Raw genomic sequence first — 24,306 nt, forward strand, 5'->3', positions numbered from 1 at the left:
AATTTTTATAAATGTAAGGATATCATAGTTACTTTTATTTCACGGTTTTAACCACGTCAGTCTTGTGCCACATCTCCAAGATTCTGTGAAGTTTTCAATATTAGTTTGCACTAATGATTTTAATAATTTAGACGCTAAATCATCCAAATTCTTTAGAGCCAAGCAATTGTATTACACAAAGCAAAAATATTGCTGTAATCAATGCTTAAATTCAAATAAATTTCTAATCTTTGTAAGGGAAGACATTATTGCATTAGAAAAAAAAAGTTGAAGAGTTGCTGAAACCAATTATCTTCTGTTATGCCTTCTCTGTGTGGTTCCTTGCCTTGATGTTTAGAGAACAGTGTCCACAGCGGACACAAAATTGATTGTAAACATGCCAAGCACCAGTGCAATTTTCTAAATTACAGATTGTATATTTTAGTGCAACTACACACTAAAATCATGTGATAGTGTGCTTGCTGCATCTAGCAAATGATACTGAATGTGACTCCTCCACAGCATAGCCACTGCATAAATCACACAATATCCTGTACTGTTTCTTTTCATTTATTTTTTCAATCATCCCAGTGTCACTTCTAATCCATGGTGTCACAGCATTCAGAATTATTGGCACTCGTGGTATAGACAAGCTTAACGCACGACAAATAAATCAAGTAATCAGCTATTTCCTTTACTGACAGAGATAAGATATATTCCATTAAAAGTTCATTCATCCTTACATGATGACTACAAAATTGTTGGCACTTTGTTGTATTTTTGGCATCCACACAAATCCCCCCGACTGTGGTGTGATTTCACCGTCATTTCTAACTGCTTCAAGTATTACTCATGTAGCCAACATGTCTCGGTGGAATTTGACCTCTAAACTTTGTAGGCCACTTAAAAAAAATCTTAGCAGCAACGCTTGTGGCAGCCGTCACTTTCATAATGACAAGAAAAATAGAAAAAAGTTTGCCTAAACAAATTCAAATAAAGTATTAGAGCATGGGAATGTGCATTGCATATAGCTGCTACTTGGTCTGTTTATCTTCTGAGTCATCTTTACCAAATGCCAATAATTCTGGGGGGCATTGCAAATACAAGTCAGTGAAAGAAGTGCAATATTTATGTTGAGGCATTTCAAATAAGAGCACACATTCTTCATTGAGATGGAGAAGGTGTGATGGAAACAGCTGAGACTCACTGAAACCCAAATCCACGGCTCAGGTTATCTTAGAGGCAACAGGAAGGCCCGTCATATTCACAAGCAACAGAATGAGCATCGGTGAACATCAGTGCTAGATTTTGTTTTGAACAACTCTGTTGATTTATGTTTCACCTTATGTCCTGGGCAGAGTGATTCTCGCCGTTTGAACATCTCAAGGAAGGTCTATCCTCACTGTGGACTATCCTCACCACAGGCCCACCCTGAGAGGCTGTAAGGATAAAAGTGCCATTATTCTGTTGACCTCATACCCTGTCTGTCAACCCCCCAAAAAAAGACAAAGAAACAAAGCCCATTAAGAACCCTTTGCATGAAAAACACAATGATTGAATGTGTGTCTGTGTGTGTGTGTGAGAGAGAGAGAGAGAGGGCAGGGACAGAGGAGGAGAGTGTGTATATTGCACATCTCAACATCTTTAGTCAGAGAACAGAGCACAGTGTCCAGAGTTCAGCTTGAAGTCGTCAGCACCATGAAATCTTATGCGTGTGCATGGTGGCAGATGGAGGCCTCTTGGTCCGCTTTGTGTTACCGCTCTGGCTGTGTGTCTGCCCCTGGTTTTGCCTCTCTGCGGTCCGGCTGGTTCGCATCAGATATCATGGCTGTTTTGGCCTTTCGAGCTTCATTAAGGGCTCTGCGGTGTCTGAGTCACTGTGGTGCTTTCTCTCTCGCGGAGGTTCAACTTTGCTGCAGCGCGTCCATGAGGGGGAGCGCATGTACCCACCCCTGGGCAGCACAGGCTGGTGGGAACCTGGGAAACAAACACATCATGACTTGTTACCAGGAATCCAAAGTCTGGAGCGAGAAAAATACTGATGCAGATTTCTGTTACATGAAAAGATAAGAAAAGTCAAACCATTTCAGTTTGAAATGTAACGTCTTAATGTTTACTGGCATTAACAAACATTGTTTTACGCCTGCTAAATGCTGCAAGAGCTCTTAAACGTAAAGAGCAACATAAATGCTGAATGTTATAGCTGCTGCTTGTTTTCCTCAGTCATAAAAAGCCTTTAGGTGACGGATGCACACACAACTGAAGACACAAACCGTGCATACCAAACATTCCAGCACTATGGTAAGATGTCGTCTGTTTATGCCGATTTGTTTTGGTTGGATGACCATGAAAAACTTGAGTTATATTGTAGAAGGGGAACCTTTTTCATGGCAGAATATCTTTGCTAGGCCTGGGATAAAAGGAAACATATTTTGTTTGAGAATTGAGCAGAATAATGTGTGTTTGGATGTATTGCTGCAATGCTAGTATGCTGGTTTGTTGTAAGCCCATGAGGGTTGGCCACGCTTGTGTGCATGACACAGAAAAATAAATTAATCAAATCAATCAATCTACACAGATCAGACTTAATTCAAAGTTGTCTGGATCACACTGATTACAGTATTTTTAAATTGCCCTAACATATGAAAGTTTGATCATCTAAAATGGCCCAAGAGAATACAGGAGTAGTTTTAAAACAAGCTGCTTTTTCTCTGAATAATCCAGTAAATAATACCAAGAAAAAAAAACTTAATTTCTCTGCTGTAATTTAAAACAACTTCTTATACCAGCTGTTTCCTTTCTTGTCTTTTTGGTATTAGCTGTACAGAGTTTGTTTTATTATAAGGTTTTGTGGCCATTGCAGCTTCAGACCACTTGGTGGAGATGTTGAACCTACCAGGGAGGCAACAAAGCAACAGAGGGAATGACTGATAGAGAGCTGACAACTGACTGTGCCCTTCACTGCCCATATAAGCCTCATGTTAGGTCTCCTAAGTGAACGTCATACTCAGTACCTGGATGATATACCTCCCCACAGGCACATCCACACCCTCACATGCATTAGAGGCCGAGAGACAAAGAGAGAAGGCGGAGAGGGAGGGGGGACATATTGATCTCAGATAATTGATGACATCTCCAGTGGATTTTAATGAGAGGGACGACAACCTCCTCAGAAGGACGGAGTGTGCTGCAGCCAGAACACCTGCTGATGACTGCTTGTTGTGTTTTTACGTGGTTATATAAACGTCTGTCTGCCGCGTGCATGAACTATATCCATAGAAATGTGTCTGTGTAAGAGACATAAAACTGGCTTCTGTTTCTTGCGTGCTTTGTTCAGATTTCTCTTGACATCCAACATCACGACATCTAATTAAAATGACTGACAAATACAAATGCAGGGGGAAAAAAATGAAACACACACAGAAGAAGGTTTGCATAGCTAAGAGATTACAACCACAAACTTCCCTGCACCATAAATAGATTTTTCACTTCTTTAAGTCTTTTGCTCTCAGGATACCAAGCTAAGGGGGTAACTGCTGTAATGTGCTGCTGTCTGGCAACCACTAGTTTCTTCAGTGACCATATCGCCGCATAATGTAATGTTTTTGCAATTCTAGCTCCTGTAAAGACAAGCAAAACACCAAAACTGCATTTGTGTTCATGCACTCAGTACAGTCTGAGAATGCTTGTCTTGTTTTATTTGTACGTGGTAATCTCAGCACAGTCCAACCACTGTTTGTGAACTAGGGCAAGTATTTATCAAAGACAATAATCTGTCAGGTCATAAACAGCCTGAAGCAGCCCTAAAGGCAACAAGTCAAGCAGGAATTTGACCTTCTTATAGATGGTGTAGAAAGTATACAGTCTCAAGCTCCTAAAGGAGAAATTACTGCTGAATGACAAGACAGAAAGCTGCTGCTGCTGCACTCTCTGTGGGCTAAAACTTAACAGTGTGCTTCACTTCTGGCTACAACTCAAGCAGTGACATCATTGCAAGTGTAGCATCGCTGACAGCAGATTGGAAACACCTGCTCTTACATCACTGGTCCGGGTGTGCCCTGCTGTATTGTTGCTTGTGTCTGTAGTGCTTCCAGTAAGATCCTACTGTACTCTACTGCACAAAATGGACTCCAAACACAAAGAGTCAGATATGTGACCCTATTGGAGGACCAGCCTAATTCTCAGTGTAATACAGGATCAGACAGTGACACATTACATGCTATGCAGTAATGAATTTCTGTTTCTTTTTTTCCTGCATCTCTTCATCCCTTCACAGCAGCTACACACGTGGACAAAATTGTTGGTACCCCTCAGTTAAAGAAGGAAAAACCTATAATTCTCACTGAAATCACTTGAAACTCACAAAAGTAACAATAAATAAAAATTTATTGAAAATTAAATAATCAAAAACAGCCATTACTTTTGAACTGTTGATTAACATAATTATTTAAAAAAAACAAACTAATGAAACAGGCCTGGACAAAAATGATGGTACCTCTATAAAAGATTGAAAACTATTTGACCAGAGTGACATGATTAACTCAGGTGTGTCATTTAATTGACATCACAGGTGTTTCCAAACTCATAATCAGTCAGTCTGCCTATTTAAAGGGAGACAAGTAGTCACCCTGCTGTTTGGTGAAAAGGTGTGTACCACACTGAACATGGACAACAGAAAGCGAAGGAGAGAATTGTCCCAGGACATCCGAAAAAAAATTATAGACAAACATCTTAAAGGTAAAGGCTATAAGACCATCTCTAAACAGCTTGAAGTTCCTGTGACAACAGTGGCTCATATTATTCAGAAGTTCAAGACCCACGGGACAGTAGCCAACCTCCCTGGACGTGGCCGCAAGAGGAAAATTGATGACAAATTGAAGAGACGGATCGTTGGAATTGTATCCAAAGAGCCCAGAGCAACCTCCAAAGAAATTAAAGGTGAACTCCAAGGCCAAGGTACATCAGTGTCAGATCGCACCATTCGTCATTGTTTGAGCCAAAGTGGACTTCATGGGAGACGACCAAGGAGGACACCACTGCTGAAAAAAACTCATAAAAAAGCCAGACTGGAATTTGCAAAAATGCATGTTGACAAGCCACAAAGCTTCTGGGAGAATGTCCTTTGGACAGATGAGACCAAACTGGAGCTTTTTGGTAAGGCACATCAACTCTATGTTCATAGACTCAAAAACCAAGCATACGAAGAAAAGAACACTGTCCCTACGGTGAAACATGGAGGAGGCTCAGTAATGTTTTGGGGCTGCTTTGCTGCATCTGGCACAGGGTGTCTTGAAAGTGTGCAAGGTACGATGAAATCTGAAGACTATCAAGGCATTCTGGAGAGAAATGTGCTGCCTAGTGTCAGAAAGCTTGGTCTCAGTCGCAGGTCATGGGTCTTCCAACAGGACAACGATCCAAAACACACAGCCAAAAACACCCAAGAATGGCTGAGAGAAAAGCGTTGGACTATTCTAAAGTGGCCTTCTATGAGCCCAGATCTGAATCCCATTGAACATATGTGGAAGGAGCTGAAACATGCCATTTGGAGAAGACACCCATCAAACCTGAGACAACTGGAGCTGTTTGCTCATGAGGAGTGGGCCAAAATACCTGTTGACAGCTGCAGAACGCTCATTGACAAATACAGAAATCGTTTAATTGCAGTGATTGCCTCAAAAGGTTGTGCAACAAAATATTAAGTTATGGGTACCATCATTTTTGTCCAGCCCTATTTCATTAGTTTGTTTTTTTAAATAATTATGTTAATCAACAATTCAAAAGTGATGGCTGATTTTGATTATTTAATTTTCAATAAATTTTTATTTATTGTTACTTTTGTGAGTTTCAAGTGATTTCAGTGAGAATTGTGGGTTTTTCCTTCTTTAACTGAGGGGTACCAACAATTTTGTCCACGTGTGTATTTGTTCTTCCTCAAAACAACTCGGCTGTAAAACAACTTCTATTACTCAAACGTGAAACAAATCGATGTAACAGAAACACAACGGTATATAATCTGCAAAGTCATCATTTACAACAGTGTTGTCGTTCCAGCGACAAAGAATAGAAAGCAAAAGCTCTGCCTCTGGTGCTTTTTCAGGGATATGGGTAAACTTCATGGTTCATCAAGCTCATCTGAATGTGAAACAAAGAGCAAACCTACTGGACATCAGCCTTTTGTTTCGTCTCCCTGTGGCGGCAAGAGACGCTTGAAACACTAATTACTGTTGTTCTTAGCTTTCTTAATTCTGGCTATGAAACAGAGCTGACCTTGTTTAGTTTTCAGTTTAAATGAAGCTGGATTTAAGCTGTTCATAGCTGAAAGTGAAGAAGAGGAATGTTTAAATGAGCAGTGGGGAGATAGAAAAAAAAACAGACACCAGACTAAAAAAAAAAACAAAAAAAAACATGACACACACATGTATAAGTAATATGCACGAGGAGTTGGTCCGATTATGGCCGTTTAAATGGCTTTTTGAAGAATCAGGCCTTGTTTCCAGCAGAGGGAAAGTGAATTATTCAGAAACCTACATTTAGCATGAACTCGCTCACCCATCTTTTGCTCCTCTCCTTCCTTTAACCGCTTTCTCAACTCCTACATGCACTCAGCAGTTTCCCATGGAGCCTAATACCCACACAGCACCGCCCAGTGCTACCTGACCCACATTTGCAATGCAGACCTCGACAGAAAATAATTTAATTTAAGTCTCACCCTGAAGTCACTGACGGCTTTATTGGCAAACTCGCCTCTTATTTTCCCTTTCTGCTTCCATTACACAGCCCTTGTCGTAATTCACTTTGCAACGTGTACCTATTACAGTTTTAGCAGGGTTGTTCAGGAGTAATCAAAAATTCCTTGCATGACAACAGGGCTGAATAATGAAGGAGATTTTAGGGGACCCTGATGAAACAGAACAGCTGGTCCTCACAGCTGAGATTTGTGCAATAGGTCACCATTTGGATAAGTCCTTTCTTCCTCTCTCTCACACATAGCTATCCTCATCTACACTGCATATTTGTATGGTATAGAGGTGATAATAGAAAATCTCCATTCACAGGTAAAATATTTTATTTTAGTTGCATGGTGTTTTCTATCCCATATAATCATGCTGCACATTTCTCTAAGTATGCTTGAATTTACAGAAGAAAAGGAGGGATACAATGCTGGCCTACAACACTTTTTGGATATATTCTTACAATACTTCAAAAGCAGTTTGATGAACACTGACAGCATCCACCTCCAGTAGTGTTCACTGGTTCTAGCAGCCTTTGCCAGCATTCAAGACTTCTCACTTTATATTACATATGTGTTAAGCTCCACTGTTTCCTTAGCTGGTGACATTTTAACATTTCTGACAGTCTTTGTTTGTGTTGCACCAGCCTGTGTCCTTCTCTTTGATCCTATGTCAAGACAGTCCATCTGTCTGTTTTAACCTTTCTAAAAATGCTCATATGAACTTTGGCTCGGTGCACTGCTGCTGCTACACCTGCTGAGGTCAAAGAAAATCTTAGTTTTTTTATTGCTGGAAAACATTATGCAGAAACAGCTGTTTGACATCTTTTTGATCATATGGCTTTCCTCAAACCAACTCCACTTGATTGATAGTGCACGTTCTTCTTGGTGGCTGAATCTATTTGAAGTTATTATCCTTCTTCTGTGCAAACCATATCTGAGCCAGACATGCAGAAAGGGAGATTGGGAAAAAGGATAAAGGCAAGCTAAGTGGCAGAGAGGGAAGGAGAAGAGGATTGTGGCTGCCACATATGAGATAAAAACAACTCACAGGTAGAGATATTCTTTTGAAGAAATATACTTGACAAAATGGCACATTTGTGTAAAGAGGTTAAGGACTTCTAGAGAAGAGAAATGTTTTCTGTGCTCACAGAAGGCACAGCTATTTTTATTCATATTTATGCAGGCAAAAACACTGGAATGGATGACAACATTGATTAATGTCTCCCAGATTACTTAGCAACAGTATCTGAATATGCTCTTTTAAATTTGCAAACGCTTAATGTTTATTGGGTTTTTCTTTCCAGTTTACAGCTGTACAGAACAGCAGATGTTCCGTGAATTGGCTGTTGTTTCTCCGCACTAAAAAGGAACTATGGCTTGTGGCTAACAAGAGGCTCTCAGAAGTGATGGAGATGGACAGGTGAGTTAAATAGGCAGACAAGGTAAAACTGTTTGGCTGGAAGGGGATGGTTGTTGTAAGGCACACAAACTCACATAACTCAACTTGTTTCAGGTTTAAGGAGCAAAAGGTTGTCATTTTCTTATATTTTCTAAGAACTGACATCTGAGATAATGCATTGGTCTTGATGTGTTTAATTACTCTTGAGTGGCTATCTTTTTTTCCCCTGTTTAAAAACTTGTGAAACTGCCCTCATTAAACAAACGAAGAAGGATGTAATATAATGCACCAAAGAATTTGAATTAAATTCCTGGTCACTTAATTACACCAACTCATTTTGTATAATGTCATAAATTACCTTTATCTCAGTTTCAAAAGAACAAAATCTTTTTAACTGTTCACACTATGATATAAACTAAATTGCTAAATGTGATTATTCTCTCAAGTATTTCATTTGAAACATTAAAATCTATAATTACCAAACCAGCCAAACTAGGTCACACTGAGATTTTCTTTTTAATCCAGATTTAAGCAACTATAATTGAAAGCGATAAAGTCAATATATCAAATGTTCATGTTAAAACAACAAGAAAACATCAGAATGGGTGCTGCTATGATCCTACTGAGGATCACAATGTGAATCTGCAGTTTCCTTCAGCTGCAATGCTTCAAAGCGAATTTCAGATCATTGTTTAGCCGTTTGACCAAAAACTTCTCCTTGTTCACTCTCAAACTCATGGTGTCTTTTTCCCACAGCAATGACAGTGATCTATAATCCACTGTCCACTACCAGGAAGTAAACAGTGAAACATTTAGTAGCTGAAGAACCAGAAACGGCCCCAAGACAGTGTCAAACTCCAAAAACAGTTAAAGGAGAAGAGTTACAAGACTTACATTCACCAGGAAACATAATTCCTAATGAACTGGAATTACTGCCTTGTGGTTGTATGACTGCCAACCAGTGAAGCTGCACTTTACATTCTTCTCTGGCCTGACTTTTATAATACATGTAGCAAAAACTGAAGGAATTTAATAGCTGGGCGCCTAAAATTAGCATCACCAAATCAGTATCTGACCAAATATGAAATATGGTCACAATCTCTTGCTCTGTTCCTGAGTTATGATGTTGAATATTGCCCAGAAAAGGGTTTTTACAGAACATTATTTTGTAACAGTGAAGCTGACCTTTTGGATAGATCATCACTTCATCCTTTTTTATCAGACACTGATGTTTCATAATTAGCAGATGAACTATCGAGTTATGGCCAAAATCGCAGTTTGTGAGGTCAGAGTGACATTTGGCCTTTGAAAACCAGAAATCTAATCAGGTTCACAGTTACAAGAATGGAAAGAACAGACAGACAACCCAAAATAATGACTTCTCTGCCTACAGCTGTTTCTCGCGCAGATGCATAAAAATGCTGCTGTCTAAATGCTGGATGTGTAAAAGAGGTGATAATATGCGAGTGTTGTGTTCACAAAGTGTTTCTGCTGGGACCTCAAGTTGCCAAAAAATTGCACGTTTAAGTAAATCTATTCCTGCTAGCATAGTTGTGTTTCTATTAATGCATGAAGACTAACACTACTGTAGTGAGCACATTATTCTATATATCCCAGTGCAAGGTTTCCCTAAATGGAAAATGAAAACATATTTTTAGAGATTAGATGCACCTCTGCACCAGGCGTGAACTAACCGTGACGTCACCCGTTGGTTTCAACGCCGAGAAAATGAAGCCCGGATTTTGCTACTTCCTGGTCGCCATTTTGGATTTTTTGGAGCCAGTGACGTAAAAAGCGTCAAACAGGCTGGACCAGAGAGCAACTCGGGGCAGGACTAGTCTATGGGACTGTCAATCAAGTATAGCCACGCCCCCTGGCTCCACCAACTTTAACGATGTATTTAAAATTCAGTATTGATTTATTTTAACATCGGCCACCTGATCTCTCATTTTGACCATGAAAACTAACGGGAAAAAAATCCTGAGCTGTAGAAAATCAGTCTATCAAATTTTTTTTTTTTTTTTTCCGGTGATGAATTGGGGACTATGGAGCAAAAGCTTTTTGGAGCCAACCCTAGCAGACGGTGTGATATTGCAAGTTTTTGACACTTCCGGGTGGGCTTCAATTCTGGAGCCAGATGCTACGTCCATCTTTATATACAGTCTATGCTCTGCACTAAGTGCCGTATAACAGCTTTAATGAAAATAAGTGGCGGTGGTGCTACATGTAGCACAGATGGCCCAGTGGGACCATAACTCACACTTAAGCTGTGCCATGATATAAAACATTATTATTAAACTGAAAAGTGAAGAAAGGGAGAGACTGATGCTGCTGAAGAAGGATGTGCACGTAGAAGGAAAGTGAAGACACCCTTGTTCTTGAGGCACTGAGTGTTTTAGCAGAGGCAAACAATCCAGAGGTAACATCATCCTCCTTATCTGTACTCACAGCCAGACTTAATACAAGAATGGGTTACACCTCTAGCTGATAACACCATTGAAAGTCTTTTTGCATTCTGGCATGAAACTCTGTGTGCATGATGAGAGGCAGGAGTGACAGAGTTCACCATCCACATGCAGGACGAGGCTCACAGATCATAAATAAAACATGAAGACTTAGTGCTTCCCTTTGCAAACTGTGAGAATGATGCGCTAACCTTTATTCTGTACCTGCTGCTGTGACCTGTCTCACCTCTTAACCCAGCTACTGCATTTGATTAACTTGGCTAATAAGAGATTGTTGAGATGCAGTCCCAGCTTAACACTACATTTTCCTTTCATTCCTGCTGTACAGAATAAAAGAATTCATGTCTTTTTACTCTAAATACTATTAATCATAATCTATGGAATTGTGAAATATGTTTTTGATGAGTCCTTGAAGGGGTAACATGACATTTCAGGTGGTTGTAGCTCAGCAGGTTTAGGATCCTGCTGGGCAATAATTATATTAAGCTGTCACACACACACACGCAAACAAACAAGCATACACAGGTGACTTAAATTAAGCCTAACCTTGACCTTCCCTAACTTTGAACTAAGTCTATAAATTCATCCATTTTCTAAACCCGTCTAGTTTCATGCCAGCCCACGATTTGAAGGTCACATTTAAGAAACCACTTACAAATATTATATATTCTGTGTATGGACTGTGCGAGTAAAAACGGTTTAAAATATACAGCTTAGTTTCTAAAAAAACCAAAAAAAAAAACAAATGCTAGTCTTTTAATTGAAGAACTGCCATCAACTAGCAAGAGGCAGAGTCCAGTCTGGGCAGTTACTGGTCCACCAGGGGCAACACAAACAACCAAGCACCCTCAGAGTCACACCTACAGAAGCTAATTTATCAATGAACCTATCATGTATGTTTTTTTTTGATTGGGAAGCTTTAACTCCGGGAGAAAACCCAGGGAGGTACAGGGAAAACATGCCAACTCCACACAGAAAAACCCCCATCAACCTGGAGATTCAAACCCGGGATCTTCTAGCTGTGAGGTGACAGTTCTTTAAACCAAGTCTCAATCATATAATTTAACTACTTACTTTAAGCAGATTTGCTTTTTGTCACCAAAACGGTGTCAGATCCCCATAATGTGGTGATGTAGACAAATTTATGACTCCATAACATACAGTGCACACCCACAGACATACGTACATAATTCTGACCCACCCCAAGTCGCTTTAAATCACTAAATTCATTTTAAATCACTGTGCCTTGAAATGTGTAAATACTGTATAATGAATTTTAATTTTATTTAGTATTCTATAGATTTTAAAATTAGATTTTTTCATAGTATAGTATTGTAGAGCAAGATTTTCAGAGTATATACTAACCTTTATTGTTAATGTTACCAACCTGCCTTTTTGTTATTTTATGTTTTATATAAACTGCTTAACACGAATTTCCCTTGGGATTAGTAAATTATCACAATTATTGTTTCTTTACTCACATATTAATTTGAGCTGTGTATCCTTCAACAGTCAATCTTACTGGAGCTGAAGGGTGCAAAAAAAACTTTTGCTTACAAAGGAAATTGTTAAAGTTCTTGCACTTCGATAAACAGCAGGTGTCTGCAGACCCTCACAACCAACTTAAAATGTTAGTGGTCGACCGTTTCTGGTATTTATGTACGCACTGTTTACATCTGTGTGAAATACACGTTGAACTTACTTTATGAATCCACATTCAGTGAATTCGTGCTGTGAAGACTAGAATTAAATAAGACAGGATCCTAATTTCATTGGTGTATTTTGTTGGCATTTCATTTAAGAAGGCCTTACCTGCTGGGGACTCGTTGTGGTTCTCCTCATCAGAGTCGGCAAAGACTTCAGCCAGTTCCTGGTCAGACATGTCGGTCAGCTCAGTCAGATCCAGGAGGTCAAAGTGCACCTCTAAAGAAGACACGCTACTCAGTGGTTCTACGAGGTAGAAAGAGAAAACGGCAAGTTTTTAGTGCAGAGGGAAGCTGAGAGGTTAAAGTGATCGACTTGGTTTTGCTGACAGTGCAGAATCAAAGGCGCTCTTGAAAAGCAGAGGGGGATGAACTGCATACATGCTCAAGTAAGCTGCTCTTGACTATTGTGCTCATAATCAGATCAATAGCTGGCTCTTGCAGCACTATTGCAAAATCAATTGTAGTTTTCTTTTATCCACTTTTATCGGTACATCTCTTGTAGTGAAGTTCTCTCTGCTTCAGAGAATTTTTGCATGCTGTCGTATTGTAGAACTTGTCTCTGAGCCTGCTGCTGTATTCTGGGAATGTTTCAGCGTGACGCCTGTGTGTCGCCACATGCAGCGACTGAAGAATTGAAACAAGAGCTCAGTGGAGATGAAAATAGCCGGTTCTTCGACGCACCGCGATCTCCATTTTTCTCCTGGGTGTGCTGCACCTGTTCATTTCTGCACAAGCGTCCGATTCTTTAGCAGGCAGGACTCTGGACTCTTGCACACAGCAGGGTCATGTTCACGCGTGGTGTGCATCATTGTGCCTGCGACTCGGCATTCCAATCAGGCTGCCTGCAAAGCTGAAACCTTAATGTAATCTGTGTAGAGTAAAATTTATTCAAAGACTCAAGTGATACATAAAGTGCACCAAGAACATCTGCTTGTCTCAGCAACACCCAAGTCAAGAAATCTGGGTAACAGAGCTGGACTAATCTACCGTTGCAGTGAGAAAGATGGCTGGAGACTGTACTGGGACAGATGGAGGTGTGCTCAGAGCAGTGCATGCCAGTCTGCCATTGCAAAGTCAAGTCTGAATGAAACGCATCACTGCTTGTTTGAGGGCGTGACTTTGTGAAGAAAACGATGGGTTTGCACGACGGGTTGAAAGCTGTTATTAGCCTGTGTTGTTTTCATGCTGCTTTCCAGGCTGTTTAAGACCACGTTTCAAGCCAAACATGCGGAGCCCACTCGCCTCCTGCTCTTTGTCTGCTGCTACATTTAATTCCCTGCATCGTCCTCCAGATAGAGCACATATCGATTTATAGGAGACTATTCATCACGCGGAGACAGTGGCAGATCATTGTGCCACGCGTCAAATATATTACGAACACTCAACACCAGACATCCCAGGAGATACATGGAATGAAAAATAAGGAAGTGGTGAAAGTGAGAGAACACATATATAAATAAATATGAATATAGCAGCCTTTTGAAGTCTTGAGACATGGCACTTCATCAAAAGGTTAAGCCAGTCAGATTCCATTATCACACCATTAACCACTGAACTACATGTGATTAAACAGCAGCATCAGAGAAACTCAGCAGTCTCACTTTCAAAGCTTTGCTCATTTTTCCATGTCTGCTGTGTGATAGTGTTTTGCTATATTCACAGAGCAGAAACACTGCATTATTAGTTGAGATAAAAGAAAACCGGTTTCTAAATTAATTTCCTTTTTTAATTTTTCTTGAGTGCGCCAATGAATATATTTTCATTCCTAAAGGCTGGAAGGTGCTTTCTTATCAGCCTTTTGGACTCCCACTTTTGGGAGGTAAGAAGAAACCAGAGGCAGTGAAACATGGAGGAGACTGTGGGGGTGGAGATGAAGAGAAAAGAGGGAGAGGCAGCATGATGGGAGAAGAGGGAGAGTTGAAGCTGAATGTAAAACAATAAAAGGGAAACGGAGGAGAGAGAAAGTCGGTGAAGATGAGGCATTATGTTAAACAAAACACCCCTTTCTTCTATTTTCTGTCATTATTTTCAATTTTTCCAAGGTTATTCTCATTCTACCGTGCTTGTTTTCTTATTTTAAAAAATTCCCGTCTCTTCGTCCCTCTTCCACACCCCTTCTCCTTGAATAATTGATCAGTGCATTTTCCATCCCAGGCAGACACATTGAAACAACAGCCTCCATCTCAAAAGCCAATCAAGGGAGCTCTGAGATGTCATTGGGGAAGACTGACAGAGAATTCATGCTGAGATTTTAAAAAACAAAAACAAAAAACAACGCAGGATTTTGTGCCTAAAGCAAATGTGAAAGATCTGCTCTTATATCAAGTATTCAGGGTGGTGGACTGTGAAGTCACATTCTTGTGTTCGGATTCATTTTGACTTGATTTATATATATATATATATATATATACACACATACACACATATATATACATATATACACACAGTTAATGTGTATCCAAAAATGGCTTTTCTTTCAATTCACTGAAAAGCAACAATGCTTTCTTTCATCATGAGCACCACAATACAATTATTCGCATGCTGTCAGTTCCGTGCTCTAAAGAAAAGATTTTCCTTTAATTTAATTTTCTGTTTCTTTCCCCCTTTCTTCTCTCTGCGTGTAGAAAGGTGCAGATAAACTCAACTGAAGGAACAAAGAATGTGCAGGATGCTAAGAGGGAGGGGTTCACATTTGGGAGAAGGGATAAGAGAGCAGAGGAGATGTGCTCTGCATGTTGGATCTGTGTAATTCCTTCCCCTCTCTCGCCTGCCGGGACTCTGAGGTCAATCAGTCCAGACTGAACAGATTGCAATGGTGACCAGCCTCTGACGGAGTGAATACAGTTGAAACAAGGTGAAGCTATTGGCATGTGTATTAAACATGCAGTGTCAAATAAATTGATTTTTTCAATACAATATTTTCTTCTGCGAGTGTTTTTTCCTCTCAGTGACCGAGCATGCAGTCCATTCATCACTGGACAATGCCATTCATGAACACTGGAATCCGGTCCAGTTATTTTCTGCTTTGCTAATAAGGACCTGATTGAGGGTAATGTAGCTTAAAATGGAAAAAGCGGGGTTTACTAGAAAATAACGATGATATGTATTTTAGCTTTGAAGGACATAAGCTGCACCGAAGATTCAAAATTCCTTTGTTCTTGCCCATGACTCCCAGTTTCTTCTATTAAATAAAACCTTAGAGTATAGAGAGCCACTATAAATTTTTAATCTTCAATTCCCTCCCATCCACCCAATCAAAGTGCAATTCGTTTATGCTGCAGTTTTGTAAGTTTACTATTTGCTGTATCTGTGAATCTCCCCGTGCTGCATATTGCTGCCGTTTTTGGGCGATTTCATTCCTGCAAACCAAAAGGCAACCTGCTATTTTCTGGAATATTAAAATGCTTGTCTTTTGAAGGTAGGCAGTTTGCTCTGGACCTAAAAATAAATGTTGCAGATGACTCAGGAACAACTGTGGTCCCTGTTGCTGGAGATAAAACTGCAGCACTGGGAGAGAATTTGTTTGTGTTGCGTGTCTATAACACTTAGTACAACATCTTAAATGAACAAGACGACTAGTCATTTAGTGGAAGTTTTTAAGGGTAGGCTTACCTGCATTTTGTAAATATTCGAATCAGCATGATGTTTCTTTTTGGTTGGTCTTGGCTTGCCTTTCTCTCCCTTTAGCTCTCCTGCCACATACAATTAGCTGACCTGACAGGTAGCATGGCTAGTTAGTGGGTTACATTAAATCATAGAGACACAAACATTAGTCTCTGGATGAGCTGTCTCCCTGAAAAAGTGTTTAGTTAGTGAAGCAGATAAAGGCCGCCTTGTCACCCATGTAGCCCCTGTATCTGTCTCTGTGTTTCTGTGCTCTGGGAGTCTGGCACATAGAGGGAAGCCTCTGTATGGGACTGATGCACAATGAGTCCTTTCAGTCCAGTCTGCTGCAGCGATCTTTCAGAACGTGGGACCAGAATACCTAAAATAGGCAACGATCATTCGGTGGGAATTCGAGAGCAGAGGAGATAAACTTGGACTGTGCTGGATGAAAATGCACTAAAGATAGCTCATATTTATATGTGTGAAATGATGTGTGTGTGACTAATGCATTAGTGCTCCATGGACCTGACCTGTAATGCGAGTTTCATTCATAAACCAGGATTTATCATCACTGATCAGACCCTGATAAGACTCTTCAACAGCACAGGACATCTGCCACTTTCCTCCCTCATCTCCTTCACTGACGAGTCTTGAAATTGATCAGATATCTTCCTCCAGGCATTTCCCACCCATGATTAATCTGTAACACCTCATTATTGGCAATGAATATTTATCAGTGTTTCACACTCACCATACCTCCCCCTCTACCCTTTCCCTGCTACTTACGTCTCTTTTCGGTGATGTGCAGCAGGCTAGCGGTGTGCCCCGATAGGCCGCCCTCCTCGTCGCCTGATTGGTGCTGTAGCAGCTCCTTAGATAGGTCACCTGAGCTGGAGGGCTTCAGCAGCTTCTGGATGTCTTTATTGGGCTCTATCATCACACAGAAAAATGGAATGAGTGACAGGAGTAAAAAAAAATTTAAAATTCACATAGGATTTTAGATTTCTTCTAAAATGTACCATTAAGTGACATTTAGGATACAGAGAAGACGACAAACATATCTCAAGGTACTGAAGGGGAAGAAAGCAGCTAGAGATTTCCGGTGCTGATAGAACTCAATTCTCATTGATGTGTTTATCAGTCATGATAATCCTCCTTGCATAAGCAGGGAATACAATTCAGATACGAGCCTGACATTTATCCTCAGATACCTGCATCAATTTGTGATGTTTAAGCATCTAAACTGCTTCGCTTTTTTTGTTCTTTAACACATTCTTCACCACATCCAAATACAAATTTCCATCTTCAGTTGATAGAGTATTGACCGTCTGTTTAGACTGTCAGGGTTTTGATTCCTGAAGGGAAGACTGATTCAAACACATGTGGGCAGATGTGTGATTCATTTACTGTTACATTGTCATTTTTTGGTCTCACAAAGAAAATGCATTACAAAGCCTGTTCATACACTTCACTCAAGCCAGCTAAAAAAACCTTTCAAGCATCTATTCAAAATAGTTCACACAGACTATTAAAGTCTGAAAATAGAAACAGCTGAATATAGCCTCCCTTCACATTTGGGAGTGTGCATAAACTCCAAATTGGGTAAACTTGATCAAGGTTAAATGTTCACCTGTTTGACACAGCTGAGAACACAGTGTGATGTGTGAGGATGCTTAGTGAGCTGAGAACACGGGCGCAAAATTGTCAGATGAAAAGAGAGGGCAACAAGTGTTTCAGACAAGGCTGGATGTGGGGAAAAAAAAAAATAAAAATCATACAGTAGATTCATCAGTCACAGTATGCTATCCATTCATACTTCCTTAGAGGTTTAGAGAGCTGAGGCTTATCCCAACTATTGGTACGGCTAAATTCAAACCATGCACATTGAATTGCAAAAAAGCTGAAAACGAGAGTCACGAGTGTACGTAGCAACATTTAACAGAAACTGACTGTATAGTTACTTCATGACAACATGCAGCGTTGATGGAATATAATGTGGGAGTACAGCAGCTTCCTGGTGGGCTCCACCAGATGGCTGAAACCATTTCTACTTGCAGTATGTTCCTAGACTGTTGAATTTCTTGTTGCAGATAAAAAGTGTGTTACAGCCGAGGCGATGGCAGAGCGTGATGGATTCTGATTTCTCACCCTGTGAAACACCGTGTTCATTGCTGCCTATTGATCGATTTCCCCAGCGAGGAGCCACACAAACTGAAAGGCTATAGCGTTACCTCTGCTGTTATAATGAAATGTTTGCTCAATATTTAGACTCTCTTCCATCAGCTCTGGTTTCCAGTTCCATCATCGTGTTCAGCAAGCAATTTCTGTTTCCATCCATCCATATCAATCCATCCATCCATTTGTCTGTCCCTCCTGCCTGAGAGAAGTGGGTTCTGGAGTTGCAATGCATTCATAAAAAACACATTTGCTGTGTTTTAATCATCTATTTGTGCTGTGTAGGGGAATGTAGAGTTTACATGGTTTTACTAGATGTAACACAAAGAAACCACTCTTGTTAGACACATGTAAGATATAAAGATAAATTAATCTCAGGGTCACTTGTGTAGCTAGTTTGGCTCACACTGTTCTGAATATGTAGCATGTTTGTTTTTTGTGCGTGCTCACATATTTTAGTGGGCACAATGTTCCAATGTTAATCACTGGCTGACTAAAAGAGCTTTTGAGAAAGTCACAGTAATACCCACATCTATAGACAAACAGGTTTACACAGATGGCCTTGATGTAGCCACCACCTGCTGACCTGCCTGCAAAGACGCCACAGTAAATAATGAGAATACAAGTTGCTGCTGGTAAAAGACAGCCAACCATCACACGTGTGGCCTTTTTTCAGAATGTGACTGACCCTTTCTTGAGCTGTCATCTGCGACTGTCTGTGAATCAGCTCACCCTAGACAGAAAGGCAGATGGAGGGAGATGTAGAGACAGAGAGCGGGGGAGGATGAGAACGATGTGTTGTACAACTGCCAAAAGTTGAATCAAATTCAGTGTCTTGGTTTAATAAATCAATTGCCGTTTGATGGTGTTGCACAGGCGGGAGGAATTAACATGGTCCCTCAACACCCTTTTCGCTTGCTGATTTTCTGTCTTGCATGTTTTCCTTTTATTCTACATTACACCCTGCAGAGGCAGATTTAAATACACATTCCTCCAAGTGAATTACTGTCCACAGGGGATGATGAAAAGAAAGCTGAATTAAGAAAAGGCTCACTCCAGAATGAACTTTCTCCACAGTTTCCCATATTAATTCCAGACCTCATACGGAGAGCTTGAAGTGTTTCATCTAGCGCTAATTTCTTAATTCAGAACGGCAGTTGCTGTGTCTGCCACATTACAAAAACTGCTATCCAGAAGTCGCACTTTCTGACCTGGTTCTGTGATGCATCATAGTAATGATGTTCACGCTAATTCAACCTCATCCTAATGAAGAATTAATGTCCCAATTTGTCATGTGCAGGTAATTCAGGCCATCAGCTGGGACATGTGCTGCTGAGATACTGCAAGTAAACAACAATAGGTGGAACAAAGCCATAACAGGAAAAGGCACCTACCATTTGAAAAAAAACAATTACTCTGAGTATCTGCTGAAACTGCAACTTACCGTGGCTGCAGTGACATTGTTTTACCCCAAGGCACAATAGAGTAGTAAACATTTTAAGAGTGGTTGAATGCACAGGTACAGAGGCAGCTCTTCTAATATACTTACAGATAAATTGACTTTGCACATTATAAAATTCAAATCTTTTCATTTTTTGTGTATGTCAGTTAAGACTTAAAAACATTAATACTTAGCCTAGTCTGTACTGCATATAAACATGGTTAAAATGACCTCCCTTTGAATGATCAGACAGTGCAATAGTAGCACTGAAGCACACTGCACAGGCTTCTCTGGATGGCCTTCACACAAAGGCCGCATGTGTCCACTATTGTTTGTAATTTGTATTTCATCAGTTCAGCTTTTGCATGGTTGACCTGTAGTTTGTGAATATAAAGAGACTTGTATTGTAAAGCAGCACAATAAACATGAAGCTTAGAAATGACCCGTCCACAACTGGATCACAGGTAGAGCACTGTAGTACTGCTACATTTAAATCCAACATACGTGATTAACTCTTGACTAGACAGAAATTAATCACCCAAATGTCAATTATTCAGCGAGATTATGCTCTAAACACTCAGCAAGTCCTCAATTACAAACATCATGAATATGTGAAGAAAAGACAGCATATAGCACAAGTCACTCAGAACAGATAAAAGCAGCCTATAACAGCCACATTCACAGCTGTGACATGAAGAAAAGAACAGAAAATGGCTCTTACCTGGGCTCCCTGCCCCTCCCTGTGCCTCCATGCAGCTCAGCCGAGAGTGTCCTGCTGTTCACCACACCAGCATCGGAGAGTAGAGGAGACAAATGGGGAGGAAAGAGGGGAGAGGCGAGGGGAGTGTGTGCATGTGTGTGTGCATATGAGAGAGTGGAGGGGTGGGGGTGGGTGGACACAGCGAACCCTATGCTCTGAATAGACTGTTCCTCCTCCTTTTTTGTCCGCTGCCGTTCTAGATTTCCCAAACAGGTGATTTCTCCTTTTCCACAGTCCACCTGCCCTGATCTGCCATCAGAGCTGTCTGAGTGCTGCACTGCCTCACAGAGCGAGTCCACCAAGGAGAGGGAGGTCTGGGAACAGCGACATCGGCAGCAAATTTCTAAGCCCCTTGGTTTAGTAGTCGCAGCATTGTGAGGCTTGGCTTGGCATGTACAGAATACACAGGGAGAGATCCAGAGCAAAAGAGGGAGAGAAAAGAGAAAAAGGGAGGGAGGGCTAAGCTGGCAGGCTGCCCAGACCAGGGGAGAGAGAGAGAGAGAGAAAATGGGGTGTCAAGGAGGGTTATGGACCACCGGAGGCAGGGAAGCTCTGTGTGTGAGTGAATGACCATCCAAATGTTTGAGTGCATGAATGTTGCTTAATGCTTCCATATACTTGCAGGCAAGTTGTTAAATCTGATAATGGGTCAGTTCATGTCACATGTACAGAAGCCAGCATGAGATTAAAAGAGATACATGCCATTCAAACACAGTGTCTCTGTTACACTTAATAGAAATATGAATCCCATACCTCCAAATAAGCAGGAAATGGTGCTTCATCCTCCTGAGGGGAATCTGCTGGCAGAGCTCGCCCTCTAGTGGCAGGATGTGATGCCAGCAGGTAATTATATTCTCATGGCAGAAAACCTGAAGAAATGGTACCATTGTCAATAGAGTGGATTCACAACACACCCTTTATTTATGTGGCTGCAGTCTCCTGAAATAGGCTGAACAAAAAGAAAAAAAAACAAAAAAAATATAGTAATTTGAGCCGTTTTCTAGTTCAAAAACATTAATAAATCATAATATGAATCTTAAGGAGCAAGGGTAAGATTCAAGAATTTCTAAGAAAAGTTTGGCTGACTGCTTAAAGATAAAAATATTAAACCAGACACAGCAGACAACAAAAAGGTGCCATACAAATCATACATTTATATGACAGTACTTGAATTATCAAAGGGAAAGCATAGTTCAGTAGCATGCATAGCCGCTAAATTACAAACAGTGTAAGCACAGTTGATGCTGTAGTGAAAAATGCCAAATAAAGTATCCAGCACATCACAATAAGAGGGACAAAATGCCTTTCTACTCTACTGCCCACACAAGTAAGGATGCACATTTCGAACCAATACAACACTCAGAATATTGGGTCAGATTATGGATAACGCACAATTAACATTTTAATAACTGGCTTATCAAAACAGCCAAAAGAATGTGAGGAATCTTCAGTTCAGAGACTGTGCTAATCATTTAAAGAGTGGGACTGGTTTACTTCTGTGTACTGCAAAACCAGCTTGGCCTGCAAATGTGTTTATATACTCCATTGCAGACTGACTCGACTTGTGTATTTTTGGATCGACATAAATTTTGGTTTTTGCATGCATGGTGCCCTTAGGATGAGTTCTGCTGAGCTTGGTGATTCTCTGAGGTTTCCACTAATGCCACCATGAAAAGAACATTTGCAGCTTTAATTAAATGTCTTAACAACTACTTGATGGATAACTGCGCAATTTGATACAGACATTCGTTTCTCCCTCAGGATGAATTGTAATCAAATTGCGGCAGTTTCCACAAAGCATTTTAGCGCACCATTCTCTGCACCCTGAGAAACCTTTAGTCAAGGCATAATTTGATGCTGAGTAAGCCCTTTTTCCTTATAACAACAATTTGATTCTTACTCCTCTTAGTTCCCGTGCCATGTTTGCCACTATCATGGTGCTACTTTGCAATTGAGCAATTTACTGCTGGAAACTTGAGGCATATTTACAACTGAACTGCACAATAATTTACTTCAACTAGCATCTGGTAAGTGAATCAAATCCACATGTATTATCTGAATACTGATTCAATGGAAATGGAATTTTATCAAAACGGGATAACCTGCTCAGTCCCCTTTTCTTAAATTTTATTGCTGACCTAAAGGGTGCATAATGAAAAACTCATTTTACATTTCATCATTTCTTGTTTTTAAGGGTTTCTGAAGCCACAAACTTTCAGGATTATTTCCACAAAAAAATACTTGCACATACATTTTTTGAAGTGGTCTCAGTCTTTCTGATATGTATAATTTCTGGTATATAATTTAAATCAAAATCTAATCTATAACATTATCCAAATAACAGAACAGAAGAGTTTATCCATGCATCACAAACATCATCATCCAAAGCTGCATTTCCATTAAGTTTGAGTGCTTTAATACTATAAACTACTTTAGCCACTTGTTTTTAAAAGTGTTATCCAAGACAGGTAATATCATTTGCTTGTACATGCAGCAACAGGTTGCATGATGTATGAAGATAAATTAGTCATTAAATTTTTTATATAGATCTTGTTACGGGGGTGGGGGGGCTGGAAAACCCAAGCACAGGCACAGAGAAAACTGGCAAACAAGTGAATAAATGAAAGGGCTTTTATTTAACAAAGTAACTTAACTAATTCAACAATGGGGAACTGAACTGGTGGGGCAAACATAAACCTAACTCCCCTGAACTCTACAGGCAAACTCTATGAATACAAAAATGGAAGTCTACTCAACTGAACTGAATTTACAAAACTAAGCTAAGAGGGTACTCACAAGAAGGGGGAACAGACAACGGGGAAAGACGGGCTTAGGGAATCCAAGAACAGACGACAGGAGCAAAACAGGGTCCAAAAAGGGGGAAATCAGTCATGAGTCCATGAGGCTGAGGTAATCTGGAGGTGACAGGTTTGGTGGGAACAGTAACTGAATCCAGAGGTGCAACAGTGTCTATGCAGAGATGAGAGTCTTTCAAGGCATGTTGGTCAATGATCCAGCAAGGAGTGAATGCAAGCACAGAGCTAAAGCAGCTGGAGGTGAGATGGAGAACAGGTGAGTCGAGTTCAGCTGATTACTGCAGCTGACACTCACTGCAGTAATCAGCAGGTGAATTGGAGGCCTGAAAAGGCTGTGTTTAAAATGCACATTACACCTAAATGCCTGCAGGTGGTGCTCCTGTTTAGTAGAATTAAAGTAAAATTTAAGAGATGTGGGTTAAAGAACAGACACAACAGTGTGTCTACATTTACAACGCTTAAAATTAGAGAGTGGCTATAGAATGTTTTAAATCCCTGTGTTCCTCCTTTACTTACATGTGTCAGCAAACCACAGTGGTGACGGAGGTCCTTTAAAATTTAAAATTGCAGCTTCTAAATGCAATAATTCAGTGTGTGTAAATATGCTAACCATGGTGATGGGCTTCAATGAACCCACAATTCTGTGCTGTCACTGAGAGCCACTGAGTTTGATACAGACAAGTAAATTCATGATATAAATTATAAAGATGTACAATAGCTGGACACCCAGATTTGAAATTATTTTAACTGGCAGTGTTTTGGCAGCTACCTCTTCATCTAATTGTCAGTTTTATTGCGCACAGGGATAAAAAACCATACATGAATACAGTATCCTTTTGTGCTATTTGTAGCACAGTGCTGTTTCCCAGCAACTTTAGATCAGCTCTCCTGGCTGTCATCACATCCCACAACACAAATTCTCTGGTCAACAACACTCAAAGTAAGAATGCATCTTCACTTGACTGGTGTCCATTTTTGGGCAGTTACCTCAGCTTCCATGGATGATTTGGTTTCCATGTAAGACCACACTGTCATCACTTCCAACAGCTTGCCAACAATTACAGTGTCATTCAAGACAACCAGCTGCCACGAAAGCCCAACACTGAAGCCACAACCTCATCCTGCTGGTTTTGCTCCAGAAATGCCGAATTGGTCACTTCCTTGCACAGACAATAGTCTGTGTTTGCACTTCTGCAAATTCATTTGGCTGGGCACCTCAAATATTT

The 24,306-nt window shown here is 40.4% G+C and overlaps 1 protein-coding gene across 1 annotated transcript; it reads right to left on the minus strand.

Moving 5' to 3' along the window:
* Positions 1-533: 533 nt before the first annotated feature.
* dbndd1 (dysbindin domain containing 1) lies at positions 534-21,125 on the minus strand. The gene is made up of 5 exons (XM_022190321.2): positions 21,018-21,125; positions 20,226-20,736; positions 16,675-16,818; positions 12,389-12,526; positions 534-1,956 (listed from the first exon to the last, which is right to left on the minus strand). Exons 2-5 carry the CDS (start codon positions 20,254-20,256, stop codon positions 1,802-1,804), a joined length of 468 nt encoding a protein of 155 aa, XP_022046013.1. The 5' UTR covers positions 20,257-20,736; positions 21,018-21,125; the 3' UTR covers positions 534-1,801.
* Positions 21,126-24,306: the final 3,181 nt, after the last annotated feature.

Source organism: Acanthochromis polyacanthus, chromosome 2 (assembly GCF_021347895.1).
Source record: "Acanthochromis polyacanthus isolate Apoly-LR-REF ecotype Palm Island chromosome 2, KAUST_Apoly_ChrSc, whole genome shotgun sequence".
Classification (NCBI taxonomy): domain Eukaryota; kingdom Metazoa; phylum Chordata; class Actinopteri; family Pomacentridae; genus Acanthochromis; species Acanthochromis polyacanthus.